A 23,979-nucleotide genomic window follows, 5' to 3' on the forward strand; every position below is an offset into this window, starting at 1 on the left:
TGCTTAAGAATTATAGGACTTGGTTCAGGGAACACGTTTTAAAATGACGATCAGATATTTTTCAGTAGTAATTCTTCCAGGTAAGAGACTAAACTGCATCAGTAGCACAAAATTATACAAAACATGGTATTTTGCTTGTTTTTTTTCATTATTGACTCCTGTTGTTGCCATAAATTAGAAAATGAAGTTAAGTGTATTGTAGAGCAGAGGACTGGTAAAATTGAGACCTATTCTCCAAATCTTGCCTTTAGAGTAGCCCAAAGATGAAAGCTTTTAATCCAACTATCATTGAGGTCTTAATTATTGAAATAAATAAATTTCTTGCTTCTTTACTTCAATCTAGCTAATGCTATAGAAATGAAATAGAGAAGACCTAGGAGATCATCTATATGTGCCAGAAAGGCAGCTGTCTAAAAATTGTTCATTTGATACTTTCATAAGCGTGCTGTTGCTTTAAGTTTTTTTTATACATTTGCATGTAAAGTGGCTTATAGGTTTGTGTATTCTGCAATTTATCTCAAAGTGTTTATATGCTTCCAGGTGAATGGACAATGTGCTGGACACACAGCTATGCAAGCTGCTAGTCAGAATGGCCACGTTGACATTTTGAAGTTGCTTCTGAAACAGAACGTGGATGTAGAAGCAGAGGTAACTGAAGTAGTTCAAAATGCACTTTGTGTCGCCTTAAGTTTTAAACTTCGCTACATACAGAGATAACAATTGTATTGGAGTTTTCTTCTTTTTAAATGTCAGAGAGTGAAAAACTGCTTTTCTTACTGTGATTATGTTCCCAAATTAGCCTCCTGCTGACAGTATTACAAAGGGTCAGTATCCAGTTCTTTAGCACCTCTAAGTGAAATATAATGCTAGTATAATAAACCTATGTGAGCTGGTATGTCATTGTAATGGATGAAGCCCCTTTTTTATTTCCTTTATTTCATTTCAACAGTAGAACGCAATAGGCTGGCACACTGCTTGGAGCATTCAGAGAAAAAGATGATTGTCGGTTGCTGCATCTCTAACTTCAGATTCTTGCCGTGCTTCTTATATGTAGTATTCAGTTCGGAGGAAGTTTTCTACTCTTAACTACAGCAAGTTTGAGCAAAATATAATGACAATATCTTTGGGTAGGAACTGCCAACTCTGCTTCCAGTTTTTCAGTGTGATGGGTTTTTTTCAACTTCACCCAAAATGGAAGTATTTATTTTTTAAGGTTTTTTAGAATTATTGTTTGTGAGAAAATTATCAGTATACTGTGATATTTGCATTTTGAATTGATTTTGCCTCACTTACACAGAATATGCGAATATTGCAACTTTTGCTCATTTTGTGAAGCACAAGAAGGATCTGTCAAATTTCGATTACTAAGAATATAAATTAAAGCCTAATAGAATGTGTAGAAGTTAATAGTGTGCCCAGTGATTGTTTGCATAACAGAAAAGTAACTTTATATGCTTGGGCATTTGGCTTTATATTGTATTTGATATACAGAAGTTATAATACTTTAATACATTAATGAAGCAATTATGTAATCCTTGGAACTAAAATTATTTTTATATTCACAGATACACCATTACTTTGTAAAGGTTTTCTGCTGAATGGTAAAGGTAGCTTAGATTTTTTGCAGTACATACTTGCTGTGGTCAGATTTCTGTGAAGTAGCTTCATTTTAGAAGTAGTGCTTTCACTGCAGTACATAGCATATACTATTACAAACTCGATTAAGCTGCTTTTCATCTGTACTGTGGGATCAAAGCTGCCATGTTAATCAAGTGGTGGACCAATACTTTTTTCTCTGGTATGAAGAAGAGTTAGAAGCATTAGACACAGAAGTAGAAGCACTGTTTACACAGCTTCAAGATAATACACCTGGTAATTAGCTAGCAGTAGAATTGTTAAGAGTTCATGTTTGCTCAGGCTTCGTAAGTATTGTAACACTAGCATTCAAAAAGTATTTTCAGGGATTTTATTTGAATTTTCAAGCCTTTTTCATGTGACTTTGAGTTGTTTAAGTGAAGATGATGTTCCCAGTCAATTATATAATTGCAATAATTATTGTAATATTAATCATATAAAAACATGATTAGATGAATGATTATATGTTTCGGGTTTTAAAAAATGTCAGCTGTCTATAAATCAGTGATGTGAAGATGCAGCAGAGCCATCCTGTTACGCAGAGAGCAAAAATTTAGTCCATTTACTTCACTGTTGTGGTCTGTGGCATGGAAGCAATGGATAAAAATCCTTACTTCACCTGCTTTATAGCTAAGTAGGATATGTTTACACTTACTCACTGCTGCAGAGTATATACATTCATCACAATGTTTTCTGGGGATGCTTTTATATTGTTGTCTCCTTTGTGCTTATGTCTGACAGCTTAATGCAGAGTCCAAGTGGCCTGTCTTCAGTCAGAAGACTTGTTACTGACAGCTGAAAAAGCCTGATGTAGATATTACATAGTAAAAAATATATAACCTTCTAGTCTGCAGAAATTAATGGGTATCAGTTATTATAGTGACAGTACTGACAATATTATATTGTTGGCATGTATAAAATATAGTGCTTCTAATATTTAGATTTATGTCTAAGTCTTAGGACAGATGCTAAATTAATTGATAACTTTTTCTAGGTCTATTGATAGGCTATTGTATAGAAACTACACAGTGGGATTTAGCTCCTGAGATTGTGTTTTGATACTGAGCTAAAAAAAAGGCATGTGCTTTCTTGGACTTCTGCTGATTAAAGTAGGAATTCTATACATTAAGATTTTATAAAGTCAGAAGTTTGCATCTCAAAATTGGAATATGTTAAAACCGTTAAATATTTAATAAATTATATAGGGTTTCATCAGTAAATATCTGTGTACTTTGCAGATGGCAAATATGAAAAGACAAACTGTCGCATACCTGTGAAGCAAAGGGCTCTATAAATGTAAATGTTGTAGCAGTTTAACACTGCTTTCACGCTCTTTATAAGTTTCACCTCATAATGATCTTTATAACCAGATGAGAAATATAGAGAAGTTCCCCTTTCTGATCCTTTCCCATTACAAATGGGTAAGCTTTGGCTTCTTTTGACTGTTTGTTAGATGAGCCTGAGAAGGAATCCTGCTATCTTAGAAGACCATTTCGTAGCATGAGTTGATTTGGAAGACATAAAAATATCTTGTTTTCAAAAGCTATTGAAGCTGCTGTTCAGTGCCCTCACTGTCCTTAAAACACTATTTGTGTTTCCAAAAAGATACATTTGATAATTAGCAGACAAGTCTCCTTCCATCATTTTTTAAATGCTGTAACTAGTCTCATTATCTTGTAATTGTGCAAATACAATTTATGCAAAGAACTGTTATTTTTTACATTGATATAAAACATTAGAAATGTATTACACACGATAAAAGTTACCTTTGAAAGACATTGCTGAAGGGGAGGCAAATTGATAAGAGAAACTAAGCTTACCGAAGATCCTTGATCACTTGTGATTTTTCTCTTCCTTACAGCTTTCCACTTCAACAGTTTCTCTGTTGTCAACATTAAATCCTACAAATATATAGTAATATTTCACCGTGTGCAAAAATTGAGTTAGAAACTAGCTTATGAAAGTTACTCTTGCTGAAACCTGTTATATACCTTCTGTTATACTTTTAGCTTTTGTATACTGCCATTGATGTTGAAATCACTTGATTAATGTTTAAAAATGTTTTATGTAGTACAGTCTACACTTATGGATGTTAAAATAACCCAAACTGACAAATATGACTTTCATACTTTAATTCTCAATTTGGATGAAACAAACAAATTGAATTTAATCAGAGCTTTAATGCTGTGCATCGTCATCATAAATCAGAACTTCTCATTAATTTCAGCATCAATCCCAAATTTCCTTTGGAAGAGGTTTATTAATTTAAAACTAAGACATATAATAAACCCTAATAAATATTAGCTTAATTGTATGAACAAGGCAATTGTCTTATACCATGATTTGGAATCTGTAATGCTTCGTGGGTGACAGGAGGGGTTGCTCTGGGTTACTGAGTGTTACGTTTTGTGGGAGGTTTGTTGGATTTTTTTTTTGACACTGGTTATTTTGTAGTAGAAACCCAAATGAATCCATTTGAGTTTCTGATGAACACATCACACAGATTCAGGGCAATAGTTGTATATGATATAGAATATCTTAGGATGTATGTGTATATATATATGAACAGACTCTTCATCCTCTATTGCTGAGGTTTGAGCAATTATTTTAATTAGGTATTTGAATGGTATCATGACTGTCTAATTTTTCTTTAAAGAAATCAAATATGCACAATTGTTCAGTTTAAATTAATCTTGTTTAAATGCAAAGGAAGCGTAGACTATACTGGTTCAAATTAACGTTTCTACTTTAGGACAAAGATGGAGACAGGGCTGTCCATCATGCAGCGTTTGGTGATGAGGGTGCTGTGATAGAGGTTTTACACCGAGGCAGTGCAGATTTGAACGCTCGCAACAAACGCAGGCAGACTCCACTTCATATTGCTGTCAACAAAGGTCATCTGCAAGTTGTGAAGACTTTACTGGACTTTGGCTGTCATCCTAGTCTCCAGGTAAAGTAAATATTAATATAAATTCACTTTTTAGCTGCTGAATTTTATGATTTGCTGTATTTAGATGCTGTGTGTAGGTGATAGATGTGTTGGAAAATGGGATTGAAAAGAACAGACCTTGTGAAGTTATTTATCCCAGCCTCTACCCCAACGTGTAATCAGCTGTAATAAAAATGCTGTTAAATCTATTTGTTTTCTTGACAGCTAGATAGGCACCTGATTTATTCTGGCCAGTTGATGTTTATTGGTATTTTCGCAGATTGTAGTTATCTGTTTTTTTGTTAACTTTCTTTCCAGATTAATTCTTCCTTTGTCAAATCCACAGGCGTTTTCTCTTTCTGCAAGCTACAGGTTTGCATTTTTTGGCTGATGATGCTCTGGAGTGTTTTGTTAAAAGAATCCTTTTTTCAGAATTGACCTATCATTGATAGAACTATTTAGCCAGATTCTCTTTTAAATGTTCAGCCTTTTATCTGGAAAGCCCTCATGCATAGGGCCTCAAATACCGTAATTTCATGAGAGTTTTGTCTATAATGGACGGGGCGAAAGTTGTGACATGAGTGCAGCCTCCTGTTGAGAAGGTAGAGTAGAAACCTGCCATCAAATAAGCAGGCATCCACATTCTGCATGAGCTGAATGCAGCCACATGCAGTGTGTTAGTAAACCAAAGCAGAATGGTAAGATTGAAGAGGTTTTTAACAGAAAGCAACAGCTGTTCATCCTGGACAAATCAAGAAACACAGTAATAACATGTTTACCTCCTTGTTTTGCCATGTCAGTAATCACTGATTTTTTTTTTTTTGAAGCTGTATATCCACATAACAAAAGATGAGCAAACTTAACTATATATCACTAATTTCAAGATTTATCAGTTATTACCTGCTTCCAGCTGGCTTTATTGGTATTGTCTTGCTCTTGCTGAGGTTGAGCTGTTAGCCAGCTTAACATCCCTCCAGGCCCTGTTTAGTATTTGTGGAACAGTAGATACAATGAAGTTTGTGTTGAGCCCAATAAAGGGTGACTATAATATATAATGATGTGTGATATATAGGCAGCCAAAGTGGATGTATCTGACTTTATAGAATTCTGTCTGGATTGAAAAATTTGGTAGAATGGTGCTATGAAACTCCATCTGGAAAATATAATTGTCATTGAAAATAATGAACTTTCAGATCCTGCGTATGTGCTGAAGAACTCCGATGAGCAAATGTGAGTAGGTGATTCATGTGGTGGGTGAGAGCACAGGGGAGTCAGACTGAGGCATGACTGGAATTTAACTGGCCAGCACTGTACTACTCAAGCGAATTCACTGTGTAAACAGAAACATATGTTAGTCTGTAAACAGTAAATTCAGGAAATAATGATCAATTAAACCAAATAAAAAGTACATAATTTAGTCTTGGCAAATCGGTTGACACTGGTTCAAGTGTTCCTTTTTTTCTGGCACTTTCTGTTTGGCACTTTTGGATTCTCACTGTAAAGGTTGTAAAGATTTGTTTTCATATTAGGGTATTGCTAAAACATTCAGTTCCTGTGTTAGTCAGTTTGCAGTTGAGTCAGTGTCAGTGACAAAAGACTTCCTGACTTATATGGTGTTAGAATTTTACTGGAAGCATAAATCTAAAGTGTTTGCCTATATAGCAGCAAATAAGCTTAAATGGATGTGTTTTTCTCACTGTTGGTCTAGGGCATTCCTTTTCAGTCCAACCATTTGAGTCTTTGAATAAGTAATGTACAAAATGCTTCTAGTAATAAAAAGTATTTTTTTCCCTTATTTGGGATATTTAAAAAATAAAATGTCAAGCTAAAAATATAAATTCTTTGCCTGTTCGATTATGCATTGAAATATTTTCATGGACCTTGTGTAATGTAATCTGGTGTTAACCATAACAAATTTTAAAAGCTTAATATTGCATATGATATTGGCCTTTGGTGCTTGGAAAATCATCTGCTTCAGTTAAAACAACAGATGTGTCTAAGTTTATTACTTGGACTGCATTTTATTTTTATTTACTTACGCTTTTATTTCATACTGTCTTTTTGATATTGTGTTTTACGTGGTTAATTGCTGGCTCACTCTGAGCGTTAATTATTCAAAATTCCCTGCCTCCTTCTGCCTGACTAATGTCTTCTCTGTTGGGTTAGTTCTTGTTGCTGTCCTTATTACTCATAAATTGGGCACCAACTCCATCTGGATACGAGGCACAGAGAAGTTGATGTCTACACCAGTGTCTTCAAGTATGCCTTGAGCTCTGGCTTTGAGTTCTGGTAGTAGCATAATTGTAGAATACTGGAGCCCTGGGCAGGATTATACACTGAAGCATTTGCAGAACCAGAGCAAGATGAGAAGCAGCTTGCTCTGAACGTCGCAGTATAGCAATGCTTTAAGGTCCAAAGAGCTGTTTTGTGTTTATGTAGTCATTTTTCCTAGTGATATTTAAGCATCTTTTTTCTTTAATGTGAATGCATGCAAAAATTGATGTAAGCTGTTTCTGGTTTTAGGATTCTGAAGGTGACACTCCACTTCATGATGCAATAAGTAAGAAGCGTGATGACATCCTTGCTGTATTGTTAGAAGCTGGAGCAGATGTTACTATCACCAACAACAATGGATTTAATGCTCTTCACCATGCTGCGCTAAGAGGAAACCCTAGGTAAAGATTTGATTTTTAAGGGTTATTTTATCATTTGTAAAAGGAAAGCAAGTGCCTGGGAGGACAGAATTACAGTATTCTTGCACAAGATCCTTAAACCTGCCTATATTTCTTAAATGTTGATGTTGCTTAGGTATGCATCTTTCTAATACTTGGGAAGCCGTTATAAGAATGAAGCTACTAGTCTACTCAGTTTAACGCTGTGTTCAGGTAACTCCAAATCCCTAGGAAATATCAAATGGTGGCTGTAAAATTTTGCTAATAAACATTTTGATAAGTAAGTTAAGATCCTAAGATAGGATTTGTAAAAATGTTTCCCTTCTTGGATATTGAAATTGGGAAAGGGATCTGAGTTTTTAAGAAGTACATATTTCTGAATATTTATTAAAGATACTATGCAGTTATAAAGGATTATTGCATTAAATTGTATTCGTCAGTATAAGAACATTTAAATTTTTCTTAAAAGGATGTATAGAAGGAATTTCTTTTTTCAGCTTTTATATAGCAGCTTATCTGAAAAAGTTAGGTTTAAGGCATAATTTGTTTTGTGCCAGCTGCATACTATATGTCTACATTCAATCTTAAGATAGCTTTCAGAAACTATTGCATACATAGAACTTCATGGAAAACTTGCTATGTTGCTGGTTGCTGATGTTGTGGATAAATGTATTCTTCAGAACTGTTAGTCTAGCAAGACTTCAATAATATGTTAATTGTATAGTGGAGAATTTGACATAGTTTATATGGAATAGGAAATGTGTGTGCTGTTTACTCAATTCTGCTACTTTTCGGTTGAGTGAAATTGGAAAATAAGGCTGTATATTGAAGTAGAGGAATAAAATCTGGGTTAATCTCTTAGAACATAGCTCTTAAGACCAAGAGCATTTATATAAGTATATGGAATGGAATCACACTTCACAAAGTAAAAGTAGTGGTTGGAAGTGTTGATAGGAACAATAAATGTGTTTAGGAACACTGTAGAAAACTGTAAAAGGTCTATGAGAGAACTTATCAAGGACCTGGTGAACTTACTTTTGGCATCCAGGAGACAATTCTTTCAAGTCTGACTTGGTAACTTATTCTCTTAATGTGAATTCTCCATATTTACATAACAGCATTAGCCAGGAGTACTGTTTCCTGTCTCCCTCGGTGGGGTATTTTTTTGTTGGTCTTTTGTTCTGCGATACTTTCCCTAGGCTTGTGTGGTAGTTGGTTTGTGTGATTGTGATCTCAATATGAAATGCAGGCTAAGTGTATGGAAAAAAAGCTCTTCATAGGGATGCTGAAAATTTTTCTGTGGGTGAATGTTTTAGGAGCTGCAGACTCTTTCTTTGATGGAGGAATCCGAATTGTCGTTCAGACTGGGTCAGTTTGGTGGTTGTAAGAATGTGAGGCATAGTGCGATTTTTTTTTTTTTTTTTAGTTGATTTTTTAAATTTTTTTTCCCCCAGAGTCCCCTCTCCTTTACAAAAGCTTTTACTGGAAAAGTAGGAAAATATTTCCAGTATTAGTGATTTGAATGTCATGTAGGGCCCCCCGCCATGCGTAGGTTTTCACTTGCATCTAAAACAGTTAGATACTTAAAGCTGTTAGGTGTCTACTCTTTTGGTTGCAGTTGTAGCTGAGTACTTCTGAAGCATGTAAAAGAGAATCTTGTCTGCGTCACAGTAGTAGTAGTTTCATTTATTCACAGCTTTACATACTTTATACATCAACCTGGGAAGAAATTAATGAAAATAAACCCAAAAGAAAGCTATTTTGAAACATTTTTACTGTATTTTTTTTGTTCTGGCCAAAAAAAATCATTATAACAATTTGATTCACTTAGAAGTTTTACTTTCTATAAGACTTAAGTGATGATCACTTATTTCACTGTTGATTCTGTAGTTCTACTACTGACCTCTTTCTGAATGAAACCACAGGTTTTTATATTTGCCACTTTCCTTTTCTAATCTGATATAGAACAATGGATATTGCTAATCTGTTAAAGGCACTGAGCACAAGCTATTTAAAACACTGTTAAAAATAACCACCTGAACTTTAGCTTGTATCACAAGCAGTACGTAAGATATTCTGCTTTAAACCTTACTTAAGGACCTATCTTTCTTAATCTAAGCTTTCCTGCTCCACCTAAACTGGAGTTCTTGTGGGGCTGTGGTGCTTTATATGGAATACAGTGCACTAAATTCCCTTTAAGGTCAAATATATAAAGAAATGTTATCTATGAAAGTTAAACATATATTCATATATGTATATAAGCGTGTGTGTATGTTTGTACGTTTATAAAAATACAATACTCACCTACACAGTAAATATTTTTGAAGTCCACATCCATCTTCCTGTTATTACTGATAATAAAATTAATGTGTGTTTTAAGTGCATGGATACCACAATAAAGTGAACTAGATTTCTCTAGAATTTTTTACAGTCGTTATAAAATATGTATTTGTAACCAACGTCACTTTCAGTGCAAAGCCTATTCTGCTTCTTGCTTGAGTTCTGACCTTTACTAAGAGTAGGGAGATAGACGTCCAAGGAAAAAAAAAGACAACCATACAAACTGTGCTGAGAACATTTGAAAGGTTTTTAAAAAATTTTTCATATGAAAAGTAATATAAATATTCTATTTTTAACAGTTGAATATTAGATAAATACTACAGATAGCAATTTATTATTAATAGCTTAGATACTTCTCAGCACTTAATCTTCCATGACAGTTTGGCAGTGTTTTCCAGAAGTCAAGGTGTAGTGTGATTTGGGGAGCGTCCTGTTATTACTGGAATATTTCTCCTTTTAATAATTTGCTTCTGTTCATAGCTTGTGAATTGGTATAGAAATAGAACTTTTGGTTTTCATGCTAATGTATAATGTTGAAATGTAGATTGACTGTTACTCAGTTTTGTTGTAGGTAGGTTTAAACTTGTGCATGGGAGAGCTAAAAAGGAATTTGAAATGAAGTGTGGGGAAGTTAGGATTTGTTTATTACATAGTTTATTCTTGATTTTTAACTGAGTCAGTCCTATTAAAAGTGCATTTATTTTGGACTTTTTTCAAAGTACTGTGAACCTCATAGCTTGGCAGATTTTGCTGTTTCAGTGTTAATGAGATTTTTTCAGAAGAAAAGAGTAACATTTGAAAATACTGTACAGATTGGTTATTTTTTCATGTTATCAGCTCTTGGTTATGTTTGATCTATTCACATACCTGTGACTTCAGATTTTTGAGCTGAAGACATGACTGCAAAGTGTAGGCGTTTTTTATATCCGTTGCCCCAGTTAGTTTCAGATTTGCATTGTATCTTGTGACAAGAGCTTTATTCACACTGCAGCCAGCATCTTAAATAGAGGCTGCTTTTAGAGCTGACCCGACTTCGCACATGGCATACCACTAGTTCTTCGGAGTAATAAATTCTGCTGGACTTTAAATTAAAAAAAAAAATAATAATGGGATAAGATGCAGATTTCATATATTGCTGCCCAATAGCAAGGAATAATTCATCTTTATGTTCATAAACTAGCACATAGGAGATTGTGGTTTGAAATGGAATTATACTTTTTCCCTGTGGTTGTCTTATTTAGTAGATCTCTCCTGTTTTTAGACTTGCAGATGGTTTGAGTTGGTTGGCAGTGGAATTTTTAAGTAGTTTTAGTGATATGTTTGAGAGGTGGAGTTTCTCACTTGTACTTAGTGTTAATGAGTGCCTTGGACTTTTGTGCTGCTTTGTCATGGAGGTCCTCACAGAAACAAGTTGTGAGGTAATTGAAGAGTTGTACACTTATTTTCTAAACCAGTAAAAATTATTTTTTTGCTTTCATATTTGCACTTCTGGCAGTAAGTGTAGGTTGAAGCTTTGCTGAAGCTAAGTGCAAAAAAAAAAAGCATGTTTCTAAACCCCCTCTTCTTAAAGTATTATGTCAGAAAATGCTTTGAAAGAAAACTTTTGTTCAAGTTGGTTTGCAGAAAGAATATAATCTCCATGAGTGGACCTATAATTAGAAGGCAGATTAGCCTGTAGCTGTTGAGGTCAGTGACAAATTTGTTGTCTTTAAATAGTAGATAATATGTCCAGCATATACAAGATGACAAATACAGTTCCTACCCTGTGGAGTTTCCTCCATTGTGCAATTAAAAAAAAAGCGGGGGGGAGTGAAAGGAAAAGAGGTGCGCAGAAAGTAGACCTGCCCTACAATACCAATACTGTTCATGATTGCTTCCTTCTCATCAGGTTTTTTTTTTGTTGGTTCTGCTACAAAGGGAAACAGACTTGAGGAAAAATACAAGACACGATAAAGCATTGGAAAATGTGTTTATTTCATTGTTTACCTATCTTCTTTATAAATATTGTAAGAGATCAATTTTCACTGAATGTAGACAGAATATTAAACAGTAGCTATTTACTTACAAACACAACCTTGAAATTTTGGAATACAGAATTTGCTACACTCCTTATTACCTTCCATCTTCAAGCTGTCTAGAATAATTGAACTCAACTGCAGAGAGGACTGCATAATTACTCTGAGCAGACTTAGTGTCCAGTTTTAAAAATATGAGAAATCTTGTAGTGATCAATGCATAGCTACAGCTGGTTGAAGGGGACCAAATCCATTGAAGAGGTGATTTGGTTCCATTTTACCAGCTTTAGCAAAGCATTGGAGTACAGGAAGACTATAATTCAGTAACACATTTTAAGTACATGAACAGTTCACAAAGAACATATGGCTTTCTTCTGTGTTACATGTTTTGTTTCTAGACAATGCAAATTTAAATTCCTTCACTAATTTGGAGACTGCAAAATGGAAAGCTGTGTACCAGAAAGGCCTGCACAGTATCCAGGTTTGTTCCTTCCTTGAGTATTTCCTTGAGGCACTTTGGATGAGTCTCAAATCAAATTATAGTTAGTCTTAACTTTTTTCTGCCTGCAATAATGAAATTCTAGAGTAGTGACCAGAAACTGTAGTCTTCCAATTTCAACTTAGATAGAGCTCCCTTGCCTCTTTATGTTAAAGTTTTACTGTTGAAGAAGGTTTTGGTCCTGTCCCCTGTCCCCCCCTACCCTCTCCTCGTTGCCCCCACCCACCCCCCTTCATTTTCTGCCAGGTTCCCTCTTGCAGCTGCTTTAATGCTGTAGTTGGTTAGCACAAGTATAAATGTCAAGTGCTTTCAATTCCATTACTGTATCTCTGGTTAGTATTAACTGTTTAGGAATGATTATATAATTTGGCAGGATAGATTTTTTTTTTTACCTTGATCATATATATAAAAACGTTTCATGCCAGAAAAATACAACTTTTAAAGAATTATCTGGAGTTGTGTCCGATTTCCTCTAAATTAAGGTCCTTAATATGTTTGTGCATGCTCACATAGGTTTTTTTATGTTGTATACTGAACTGTTTTTGAGCTTTGACTGCAGTGGGAAGTAGGGGGCAACCTTAGTTCAAGCCATTCACTAGTAATGAGTGTGTCAAGTATAGTCTACATCTGTTTGTTGCGTAGTCTGATGCTGGTGAGAAGATTTATGTAAATATATTCCCAACACCATGTATCCTAATAGAAACATAGCAGGTGTGTCGCTTGGACTTCAGCATTAAAGATGGCTATAAAACTCGTTTCTATTTTTACTGGTTATACAGGAACTGTTTTACAGATACAGCTGCTCAAGTGCGCTTTTGGATGGCAATACAGTTTCATGTACTGGCCATATCGGGACAAAAAACGGCTGTGGAAAAAAAGCCGTGTAGCATTTGATAATGTCAGCATCTGTTATCCCTGTCAGTCACACAGTTGAAATGTTTGAGTTACAACTGTGTCAGCAGATGCCCAAAGTTCAACGTGTGCTCAGTTAAAACTGAACAGCTGATCTAAGTGATGGATGTGACATTTTAGAGTGACTGGATATGTATTCTTAGAGATACGCTAACATGAACTAGCAGGAAGCAATGTCAACATATAATTTTAACTTTTGTATCACCCTGAACTGTCATTTTGTTTCGGAATAGCATTGCAATGTTATACAAAGAATACAAGAAAAAACACAACATGAGGAATTGTTACCAAAAACCATTCAAAATAAATTTAAGCTGTTAAAAAGTTGGTCTGATTATATCATGTATAGCCAAACAAATTGGGGGTCAAGACTGGAACTCTTCAGGAAAAGAAGTAAATGCTTAGCAATTAACCCCTCTGTAAAGCTGTTGGTAATACCGAATGGCTTTTCATACTGTAAGCATGATCAAGTTCAGTAGCACTGCTCTACTTAGAAAAGCTACTACAATTTGATTTGTTTCTCACTAAAAAAAAGGATTTAATTTAGTTGTTAAGGTATTGCAGTCTTGGTGCCAAAATATCTGCTCATAAGAAAAATAGCTTTAAAACAAAAGCCTAATGTTTTACTTTAGAAAATGGTTCTGATAAGATAATGTTTCTTCTTGTGTGTATATATATGTTATTCTGTAGTTTTGGGTAATAAAAATAGCAGGCTATGTATAGTATTAGCTATTTGAGAATTATATGAGTATTTAAAAATAAGATTCTCCATCTAAAAATGGTGCATTGCCTTTTTTTTTACCCTTCTAGACATTTTAGTAAGCACAAGCGTAGAGTTAGAATCTTTCATCTGGACCGAATGTGCCTATTTATCATAGACATATCTTGTTTAATAACTGCCTTTTAGAAGGCTGCTGTCATGAACAGGAATGGCTGGGTTGATGAGCCGGGAGGTCTTTCCTCATATTTTTCCTTATTCCTGAATCTGATGTTGACCGTCTTTACTTAGGGAGGTTATGCACTGGTATATTTAATACTGCTTTTAATACTTGAAACTGTTGCAGGTTTATTTCTCATACAGTTTTAACAATTTTCTGGATGCTACTAATAGCATGCTACAAGTTATATTTTCATGGCCAATTTTCTTAAATTTGGATTTAAAATAAATTCAGCTTATTTGAAAATAATATTTAAGATAACTTACCTTCTAGGCTGTAGTTGTCATTTGTGTTTTCATTTAGGAATCTGTCAATAGCTTTAATCTGCTGACTAGCGACGGTGGCCTAGAAATCTCTGTATTGTCACTTTCTGTGCATAAACCTGACGCTGCACTTTGTATCGAAGAGCTCAGTGAGCATTATAAGTGCTGATTTGGATAAAATTCTAACTTAAGTCTCATATTAAATTGCAGAAGTTATCATACTCAGTTAACTTGGCTTTTTCTCTAAATTATAGGCTGAATTTCTTAGCTGTTTCTACTTGGGTCCTACTTGCAACTGGTAGGTTAAATTTCTATGCCAGATGTAAATTTAAATACTACCATCTGAAGTACACAGAGCTGGCTGTGATTATTAAAACGATGGCTTGTTTTTAATGAGATATGTTTTGATAATCAGGCTTTTAAGATAAGTTTAGAATCTATTAAGTGAGGAGTACTGGTGGTGATAAATTTTGCAGCTATGCTGCAGTCTTAATCGGTGCATTTCCAGGGTTCATTTCCAGCCTGGTTTTGAATTCTTTTGTTTACAACTAATGTTCTGCTTATCAGCTGTGAACAATTCTTTCTACCCACTTTTACAGCCGCTTAATTTAATGTTTCATGATTTGTTACTAACAAGTATGGGTTATTTTGGCAATACCAGCTGACCCTTAGCAAGTTAATTTGTCACATGAATGTCATTCAAACAAGAGGGAAACCTGTTTCTTCCAACAGCTGTTTAGTTTCCTCTTACTGGGTGTTCCGTGCCTGCCAAAAATACATACTTCTTTACATTCCATAGCATTGTATGTTCATATGGGTACATAAAGAAGTATGTACTCTGAGCAGGTACACACAGAGTTGCTCGACTACCTGTCAGATGAACCTGAAAAGTATTTTGCTGCTTTCTGTTGCTGTCATTAGGTAAAACTCAGGCTGACAATTCTATGGAAGAATGATGTTATGATTAACTGATAGCAGAAAATAAACTTCTTATCCTAACTGAACTTTGCAATGCAATTTACCTGTTCAGTGGCTTAAAGCCGGTACAATTCATTGGTCTGGGATGGCTTGGACATTAGAAGTGCTTTTCCAGATTTTTGCAGCCTCTTGCTGTTCCTTCTGAGTGCCTACGTTTGAGTGGAGAGTTGAATCGCTGGTAGCTTTGCAATGTGTTTTCTTGGAATTCGAAGTTGTATTCCACTGTAAAAACTTGAGCTTCCTCTCATGTCTTCTAGTGGATTTCCATGCTGGTGTGCAGTTTGCATCTGGTGTCCTGAAGGGAAGTATAGACTTGTCTAATATGGCAGTTATAAACTTATTTTCCTACCCTCCCAAATCCTACTTCCATGCTTTTTGCATCCCATCCAGTATTCTGCAAACTCTTTGCAGGTTTATACTTATTTCCAGTGTAGTTCAGAGTGGCTTTAAAAAAACAACCTACCAAAACAAACAAAACCCAAAAACCAGCACATGCCACTGGTGATCCTGCTTATCATAAAGATGATGACATTGAATTAAGAAAACAACCTCTAACTGCTGTGACAGGATTTGGATTGTTAGGCCAAAGGTCACATGTGAAAGCTAATACCTATTCAACACTTCTGCCAGCAGCTTTTCTCATTTTTTAAAGTTGGCACTCACCTGCTTCAGTCAAAATCTTGGCCGCACTTGAAATATTTTTGACAACTAAAAAAAAAAACAACCAACGAAATGCTCAAAGAAACCCCAAGTTTAACCCTGTTTCGTCGGGCTCTGTGCGCCTTGCTTTGGAATGGTAGTTAAATATTTGATGTACAGCACGGGTTTGACTTGTAAAGGGCTACCAGAGCTTATGGTTGCTTAATTTGTATTTTAGGAGTTGACTGGGGTAATGGCAAAGAGTAAGCTTTGTCTTTACAGCATTAGAAGGTAAATTTGAAATAAGCTTAACAATTAGAAAATGTAATAGTCATAAGGAAAGCTGAGAGCAGAGAAAGTAAGAATTTCTGCAGCTCCTGACAAAAACCTAGTGCAGCTGATAGAGAGCAAATCAGAGTGTAGCGATAGCTAGCACAGTACTACAAGGAGAAACAGCAATGCAGCATTAGAATCACAGCAGTCACATTCTAGTTTTTAAGTAGGTTGTTTTCATGTACATCTGAGATAAAGCACCTTGAAAATACTGCCAAGACCTACTTTAGATCTCAGCATTGCACTACCACACTGTTTATTACATTTTCTTTTTAAAGTTGGTAATTTTTTCAGTTGTGCATAGGAAGATAAAAATATATTTAACTGAAACGAACAACCAGTTAATGGCATTGCAGTTTTTGAGTTTATCATCATAAAAAGAATTCTGCCTACCAAGCAAGTTGGGGATTTTTTTTTTTTGCTATGAAATTTGGACTAATGTTGTTTTCTTTCAACCTGCTCTTTACACTACAAATGCTTGGTACTTTAGCACACTCAAAATAAAGCTGTTCCCAGCGTAGAGGGATTAATATAACAATAAAAAAAACATTCTAGTAAATAAGTTATACATGCAGACAGTCATAGGCATCCTTTAAACGTGCAGAATAATGCAGGTCTCCTGATGTTCTATTACCTGTAAGCTTAGTATCATGCAGCATTTGCAGTTGGAAGAGAGGTAATGACCTAGAGACACATCAGCAGCAGCCATCTCATCCTGAGTGCGCTCTCACTCTATTCGCTGAATCAGCTCTTCGTTACATGGGAGGGGGAGGCAAGGGGGGGGCGAGTGTCGGTGCGTACAGTACCTCACCACCTTAAATAGATAAGACTTAAAAGGGAAAAAAAAAAAAGGCATGAAGACCGGTGCCTAATTGGCACCTGCTGCCTTTCTAGGAATGCTAAAATATGGATGATGTTGTATAGAAATTATACCTTATGTCTGCTGGACTGAGAGTTAAGACTCCAAGGATAGATGCTAGGAAGCCAAGGGAAGGTGAACTTAGCCCACTGTCAGATGAAAATAATCACAGACAAAAAGGACAAAAAAAAACACCAACAAAAAAAACCAAAACCAAGCCCCCAAAAGTTGGAGTCTTTTCAAAAAAAGAAAAAAGAAAAAAAAAGGCTCAAAAAAAAAAGTGCGATCGTCTCCCCCCTCCCCCGGCAAATATTGGTTTCTTCTAGTTCCTTAGATATTGCACTGCATCTTTTCTTGCTTGAGGTTATGTTCCCAGGCTCAAGTGTAGGCAGGTCTGTGTGGAAGCCACTTTCCATCTTCAGAGGTCAAGTCTGCGGGCGAGGTCAGGGCTCCCGCACGCACCCTACGGAAGACACTGGCCGTATTTCCCACTCGGAGGGCACGAGCAGAACTGTGACGGCTTTATAGGCAGCTAAGCATTTGAAACACGCACTCCCAGGCAAACAGGCTCCCGTGTGCCTCTCTCTTCCCTGACCATATTTAGTCAACCATTGCAAAAAATAGTCTCTCAGCTGCCGAGTGTCGATCCGGCGGCGGAGGGAGCTCGATCCGCCGCTCTGCCGATTGATTGCGCAGCCTGCACCGCCACCGCCGCCCGGCCATTTGGCCCCGGGGTTTTTCGGCGCTGCCAAATAAAGCGGGCGCTCGTGTTTCCAGTTAGGTTTCCCACGTTTTCACTGGGCTTGCGCTGCTACTAGTATACCCTGATGAGGTTGTCACTATACTTAGAAACTGGGAGGGGGGGAGGTGGGGGCGGGAAGGCAGCCCTGCTAGTAGCGAGGCAAGGGCTTCACGCAGATAGGGAACAACAAATACCCTGCGCTGCCACGGCAGGTTGTGTAACCTGCTTTTTTCTTGGTGAGAGAAAAAGGCCATGAGTAACATCGCGCCCAGTAACCTGGAGTCTAAACAGCGTCGTTCTACATCTACTTTTTAAGTTTTCAACTGCAAATCGTACTGCTGCGTTGCAGCTGAGAAGTTGGTGCCAATTTGTGGCACCGCGTTTCCGTATTCAAATCAAGTTAGAAATTATTTGAGAACCCTTTAATTAGTAAATTCATGTAATTCCATACTATTATGTTTAATAATTCCATAGGCTTTTATTTATAATGCTTAGCCATAAAATTACTTTATAAAAATGAATACACGTGTAAATTAGGTGCTCCTTTTCTTGGAAAAACCTCAAATGTTTTAGAAGAAAATAATAAATCGAGTGAAAAGCTTAGTCCATTAATCTGACTTTCATGTGTACGAAAGTGGTCTATAACAAGACTAATAACTATGCATTCAAAATATGAAAAGAGATTTTCATAGTCGCAGGGAGTATATGCAATGTTCTCTTCAGAAAAGAATAAAATAACTGAAATTTAGCCATTTAAGTACAACAGTCAGGAGCTCAAATACTTCAAGACTTTGTATTTTTCAAACAAAATTCTTTGTTGCTCAGGAACAAGAAGAGTGAAAAAGCTGAAAATCTCTCCAACTGAAATTAAACTTATTATAATGTCGTCTCAAAGAATATTGATGTAATTAGTAGTTACTAATGTATTAAAGTTCGGTACTGTAGGGTAGAGAGTGAATTGCAAAGTCTTGACCAGACCACTATCTGGAATTTATACTTTCTTAGCTTCCTCTTTTTGTATTGACTTTGTCCTGTGCTTGGTAGCTGCTTATCCCATAACTTCTGTTGCAGTGTAGCTTTCTGGTAGAAGTTATATTTTTTTCATTTCTCTTTCTTCAATTTCATAATCATACACTGAAGACAAAATTGTTATGTAAGATCTAGGCTAATACAGAATATGTTTTTGTGAATTCCATGTAGATTTATGTACCTCATTGTTTTTTTTAATGTCATGTACATTGAAATCGATTTTTCAAGTAGCAAGAGATACTTGAAAAATCTGAGAGTCAAAAAGAAGGAAACAGCCTGCTTACTTAAACTTGTGCCAACTGAGCCATCAGTCAGATATGAAATATTAAACTCTAATTTCAAGATACAGCATGCTCAGTAATACCAGTCTAAGGTACTAGTCTATCCTTTGTTACTTGTTCCTGAGGGATACTTGCTTCTTCGTTCCTCCAGCATAACTCCCCGTACTGCACAGTGAGCGTGGTGTGAGTCAGATCAGGGAACTGACTTGGCTGGAAGTTGTGTGCTGACGTGCGCTTAAGATCATGTCGTTGCCAAAAATAGCACTGTCCTGCTCCTGTGTTACTTCTTGCACTGTGTTGGTACAAATATTTCTTTGGCTTCACAGTGAGCAGGCTCAGAGTAATATTCTGTATGACAAACAATCCAACAAAAAGGGGTGACTTTTTAGATGCTGTGTTGGGACCACTTTTTTGGGGAGCTCTTTGAGCAGAGGACAAGAATGGGATTACTAAAAAGTAACCTGGCTTCTGTTGTGTTGTAAAATGCATGTCAGACCACATAGCATTAGAAGAAAACTTTGTAATGGAAACTATCTTTAAATCTGATGTGTTCCTTCGGCGGTTTGAGGATGTAACAGGAAACAGGTGAACAGGAGCCAGGGGTGGGAATAAGTGGAGAAGAGGATGTGCACGTTGTGAGAGGAATACTTCAAGCCAGGATTGCTGTAAAATATCTTACATTATGAAACCATGTCACGCTGAGACAGTGGAAAGCTGACCTGAGGGAGGAGAATGGCAGAGGAGTAGAGAAACTTGTAGTAGGAAGTGAACTGAATCATTACAGCCCCTAGAGATATGATTCCTGATAAGTTTATGCTGATGTAAGACTTGGCTTCTGGAAGAAGCTGTCTGCCCTCCCTGCAGCTCTAGCTTCATCATTTCCTTATTCCTATTGCTTCTAGTAATCGTGAAGTCGCAGGGTAAGTTGGATTATCTCATTGATCTGTCAGAAAGGAAACTTGCCAAATCAAAAGTCTGGCAGGTTGCTTCACTCACTAGACAGTGACGTGTGTGTAGAGCCAACATAACACAGGAACCGAAGTGCAGGGAAAAGTGGGATTGTGTCTTTCGGTGGCGATCTAAGTTAAATGTGCTTATGCTGATTGTGATTTTTTTTTTTTAATGCTAAGTATCTGTTCTGTAAAAAAACAAACAAACCCCAGAAGGCCAAACAAACAAAACCGTCTCACAAACCCCTAACCTTCCCCGTTTAAGTCATTCTGTGGTCAAATTGCAGTTGGTAGCAGAGAATCTTCTCTAGTTTTTCTTTATTTTTAAACAGGGTGGAAGGATGCCTTTGCAGTTAAGAATGCTAAATCTGGAATCTTTTCCATACAACGAGGTGCTAGTTTTATCTTGCTTACAAGTAGATATATCTTGTAGATTTTTATATCTTATATCTTGTAGGTTTTTCAAATAAATCCATTATTTTATGATGCATTCTCCGGTAATGCTGGTGTAAAAATTCTATGAGTAAAACTCTGCTTTATCAACTATGGGTTGATAATGAATAATGTAACATGTTAAAACTTTTGGTCATAACTGATTTTTTTGTGTGTGTGTATGTCTAATGTTGGTAACTGGTGTTGAAACAACTACTCTATGTGGCTAAAAATGAGTTAGTGTATTGTTCAGCACTGTGATGCATTTTATGTTGCAAATATAAAATGAATACTTTTGAATTTACATTGTGCTATTATTTATAATTTAAATACATCATATATATGTTAAGGCATGGTTCCACACTCTAAAAACCTGAATTTAAAAAAAAGCAATAATAATAATTAATAATACCTTTATGGAAAGGCGATATTAAAGGTGCGTTCAGCAGCAGCATTTGCTGTTACTCTTCTACGTGTCAAATTAAATGTAACACAGTATAAATGGGCATTCCTTCTACTAACCAGGCTTCTATCTATTAGAACCTGGACTGTTGTTTTATTGGAATGAATTATGTGAATTATGGTGGACTTTATAAGTCACCATGCCTCCAAAAGTTGGGCCTGGGAAGGCAACAGATACCTTAATCTCACCCCCTATACACACATGTGCTTTCGCTCTACCTTTTTCACTGAGCAGGTGTTTAGCTCCTATGAAAGAAGAACTAGTTTCCTCACCCCCTTCAAAGCTTTACAGACAACTTCCTCAAAAATTTTCACTGAAGTTTTCTTTTTTTGTCCCATCTAGAAAATTTCAGAACTTGTAAAGGATCGTCTAGCTGAAAAAGGCCCAAAATCTTTATCAGCTTCCTGCTAATCTGAAAATACTGCAGACCAGCTAATGCCAAAGCTTACCTGTTTCAAAGTTTTTTTTATTTAGTAATGCTTTAGTAGTAATCTTTAAATAGCATAATGAGGATGTAATTTCAGTGTTTCAATAACAGTGAAAGTAGTCTGTGGTTTGTTTTAATGTAAACAAGATGAAAGCAAGTTTTCAGGACCACATCTGTGTTGTGGTCCTGAAAATGGAACAGTACAGCTTGGCTTCTTCTTTAATACTGCGTATGGAAAAGTGAATTACTGTGTAATTGACATGCAACATTAATTCACTAATATGACTTTTTATGATACAGTCCATACCTGTTCCAATGAGGACTGTTCTGAATGGTAACCACTTAGCTGTCAAAATGTTGGCAGCAGCTCTAGAAAGTCCTGCAAAATAGAACAGCTGTAGGAAGGAAAGCTGCATTATGAAGGAACAGGATCTTGCGCATTGACAGAAACTACCTCTCAGCTAATGAGGAGGAGGATGCAGCCACTAAGCGTCATGAAAGAATTTGCCATTTGTAGCATCTTAATATCTTGCAGAATTTTAAGGTGTCATGTCCGTAAAACTGTACTTCCATCCTGCTGTCCTGTAATCAGCACAGTCTGGAAGAGGGAGATGTAGTCTATAACTTGCATAGGCAGAAGCAACTGAGGACTAGTTACTGGCCTCCTGATGCTTTGTTGTGAAAAGTAAGATAAAGATCTGTTACACATCGAAGCTGTCTGTTTTGTTGGTCCTTCTGTTTTTTCAGTAGGACCAATACATTTTAAAAGCATCCAAAAATGTAGCAGGCATCTCATTTATATGAAAACAAGATGCGGTCTTAGCCTCTAAATATTTTACAGTTGAACTTCAGATGACAATTTTCCTGGTATTTGACAGCAAACTAAATAGGAAAAGATTTGAAAGAGAATCTGGTAAGGCTAGCACTCTCGCAAACATTAGGATGAGTGAGTTTTTTCATAGCATATGAAATACTAAGTCAATTTCTTTCTAAGGTGAGAAGTGTTAGAGAAATGGCAACAATAATGTTTTGAAGTATATTCACTTCTTGATGCATCTGTTAAGGTGTGTGAATGTACTTTACGTTTTATTTTATTTATCTGTGGAGTTGGCAGTTTCTTTATTTCCTGACTGAAGAAAAGGATGTAAAATATCATCTGGGCTGGTTAGGACGGTTCTTTGTTTAGTGACTAGAGCTACTTTGGAGTCAAGCTGGCTATAATTAAAGAACTGCACGTTTAATGAGAAGCTCAACATGAGCCAGAAATGTGTGTTTGCAGTCCAGAAGGCCAACCGTATCCTGGGCTGCATCAAAAGAAGTGTGGCCAGCAGGTTGAGGGAGATGATTCTGCCCCTCTACTCTGCTCTCTACTTTGACCTCACCTGGAGTACTGTGTTCAGCTCTGAGGCCTCCAAAATAAGAAGGACATGGACCTGTTGGAGCAGGTCCAGAGGAGGGCCACAAAGATGATCTGAGGGCTGGAGCACCTCTCCTATAGAGACAAGCTGAGGGAGTTGGGGTTGTTCAGCCTGGAGAAGAGAAGACTCCGAGGAGATCTTCTAGCAGCCTTCCAGTACCTAAACGGGGCCTACAAAAAAGCTGGAGAGGAACTTTTTACAAGGGAATGTAGTTGATAGGATATGGGGCAATGGCTTTTAACTGAAAGAGGGTAGATTTAGATTAGATATAAGGAAGAAATTTTTTACAATGAGGGTGGTGAAACACTGGAACAGGTTGCCCGGAGAAGCTGTGGATGCCCCATCCCTGGAAGTGTTCAAGGCCAGGTTGGATGAGGCTTTGAGCAACCTAATCTAGTAGAAGGTGTCCCTGCCTGTGGTAGGGAGGTTGGAACTAGATGATCTTTAAGGTCCCTTCCAACCCAAACCATTCTATGCTTCTATTAATGTTGGTGCCTTCCCATAGTGTTCCTCAAGTTGTAGTTGCAGTTGTAAAAAAAACCTCTTGGGCTTTTCTTAGGTCATTGTTGCCCTACCTTCTACTAGTTGCTCACAGTGGTCATATTGCTTCTATCAATCATAACGAATTTTCAGGTAATTTTTGTTGTGCTTTTTAGATGATCCACAGTAGATATTCTAGATCTTTATAGGGTCTTTAGAAGCACTGAGCCTGGCAGGTGAAGATAAAGAGCTTACATGACATGATACCCTGTGGGAAGCCACTGTAGAAAGTAGACTGGCTTGTGCTGCTGGTATCATGTGCCCCTGAGGTGTACTCTATATCAGCTCAGTTTTCTGAAGAGTTGATGATCGTGTGCCCAGGTACAGTCCAGATACGACGAGAACCACAGTGCTCTGGCCTTACTCCCTCTCTAAGGCAGCTAGAAACAGTTCTCAGGTTGCGAACCGGAGACATGTTTATAGCCTAGATTTGAAAATACATAATTTCATTTTTAAAAATGATGTTTATCACTGCAGCTAATATTTGTTTATTTTGCCACATTTCATAAAGCTTTGGTAACTTGTGTTTTACTAAATCATATCCTTAATTTTGCAAACTCCCGTATAAGTGAATCTCTCAAAGACTTAACATTGTCGGGTTGTGTTGGGGTGGTTTTGTTTGATTCCTCCCCGCCCCCCCCCCCCCCAATACTCTAGTGGTTTTTTTTTTTCCTAGCACGAGTCA

At 36.6% G+C, this 23,979-nt stretch overlaps 1 protein-coding gene across 2 annotated transcripts in view; it reads left to right on the forward strand.

The window, feature by feature from the left end:
* MIB1 (MIB E3 ubiquitin protein ligase 1) overlaps positions 1 to 23,979 on the forward strand; it is an 83,779-nt gene that overhangs the window by 31,041 nt on the left and 28,759 nt on the right. For both annotated transcript variants that reach the window (XM_086608607.1, XM_086608608.1), the window contains exons 10-12: positions 541 to 648; positions 4,388 to 4,585; positions 7,088 to 7,239. In XM_086608607.1, the coding sequence (XP_086464733.1) occupies positions 541 to 648; positions 4,388 to 4,585; positions 7,088 to 7,239 (458 nt within the window). The remainder of the gene's footprint in view (positions 1 to 540; positions 649 to 4,387; positions 4,586 to 7,087; positions 7,240 to 23,979) is intronic.

Source organism: Tauraco erythrolophus, chromosome 3 (assembly GCF_009769465.1).
Source record: "Tauraco erythrolophus isolate bTauEry1 chromosome 3, bTauEry1.pri, whole genome shotgun sequence".
In the NCBI taxonomy this organism is placed as follows: domain Eukaryota; kingdom Metazoa; phylum Chordata; class Aves; order Musophagiformes; family Musophagidae; genus Tauraco; species Tauraco erythrolophus.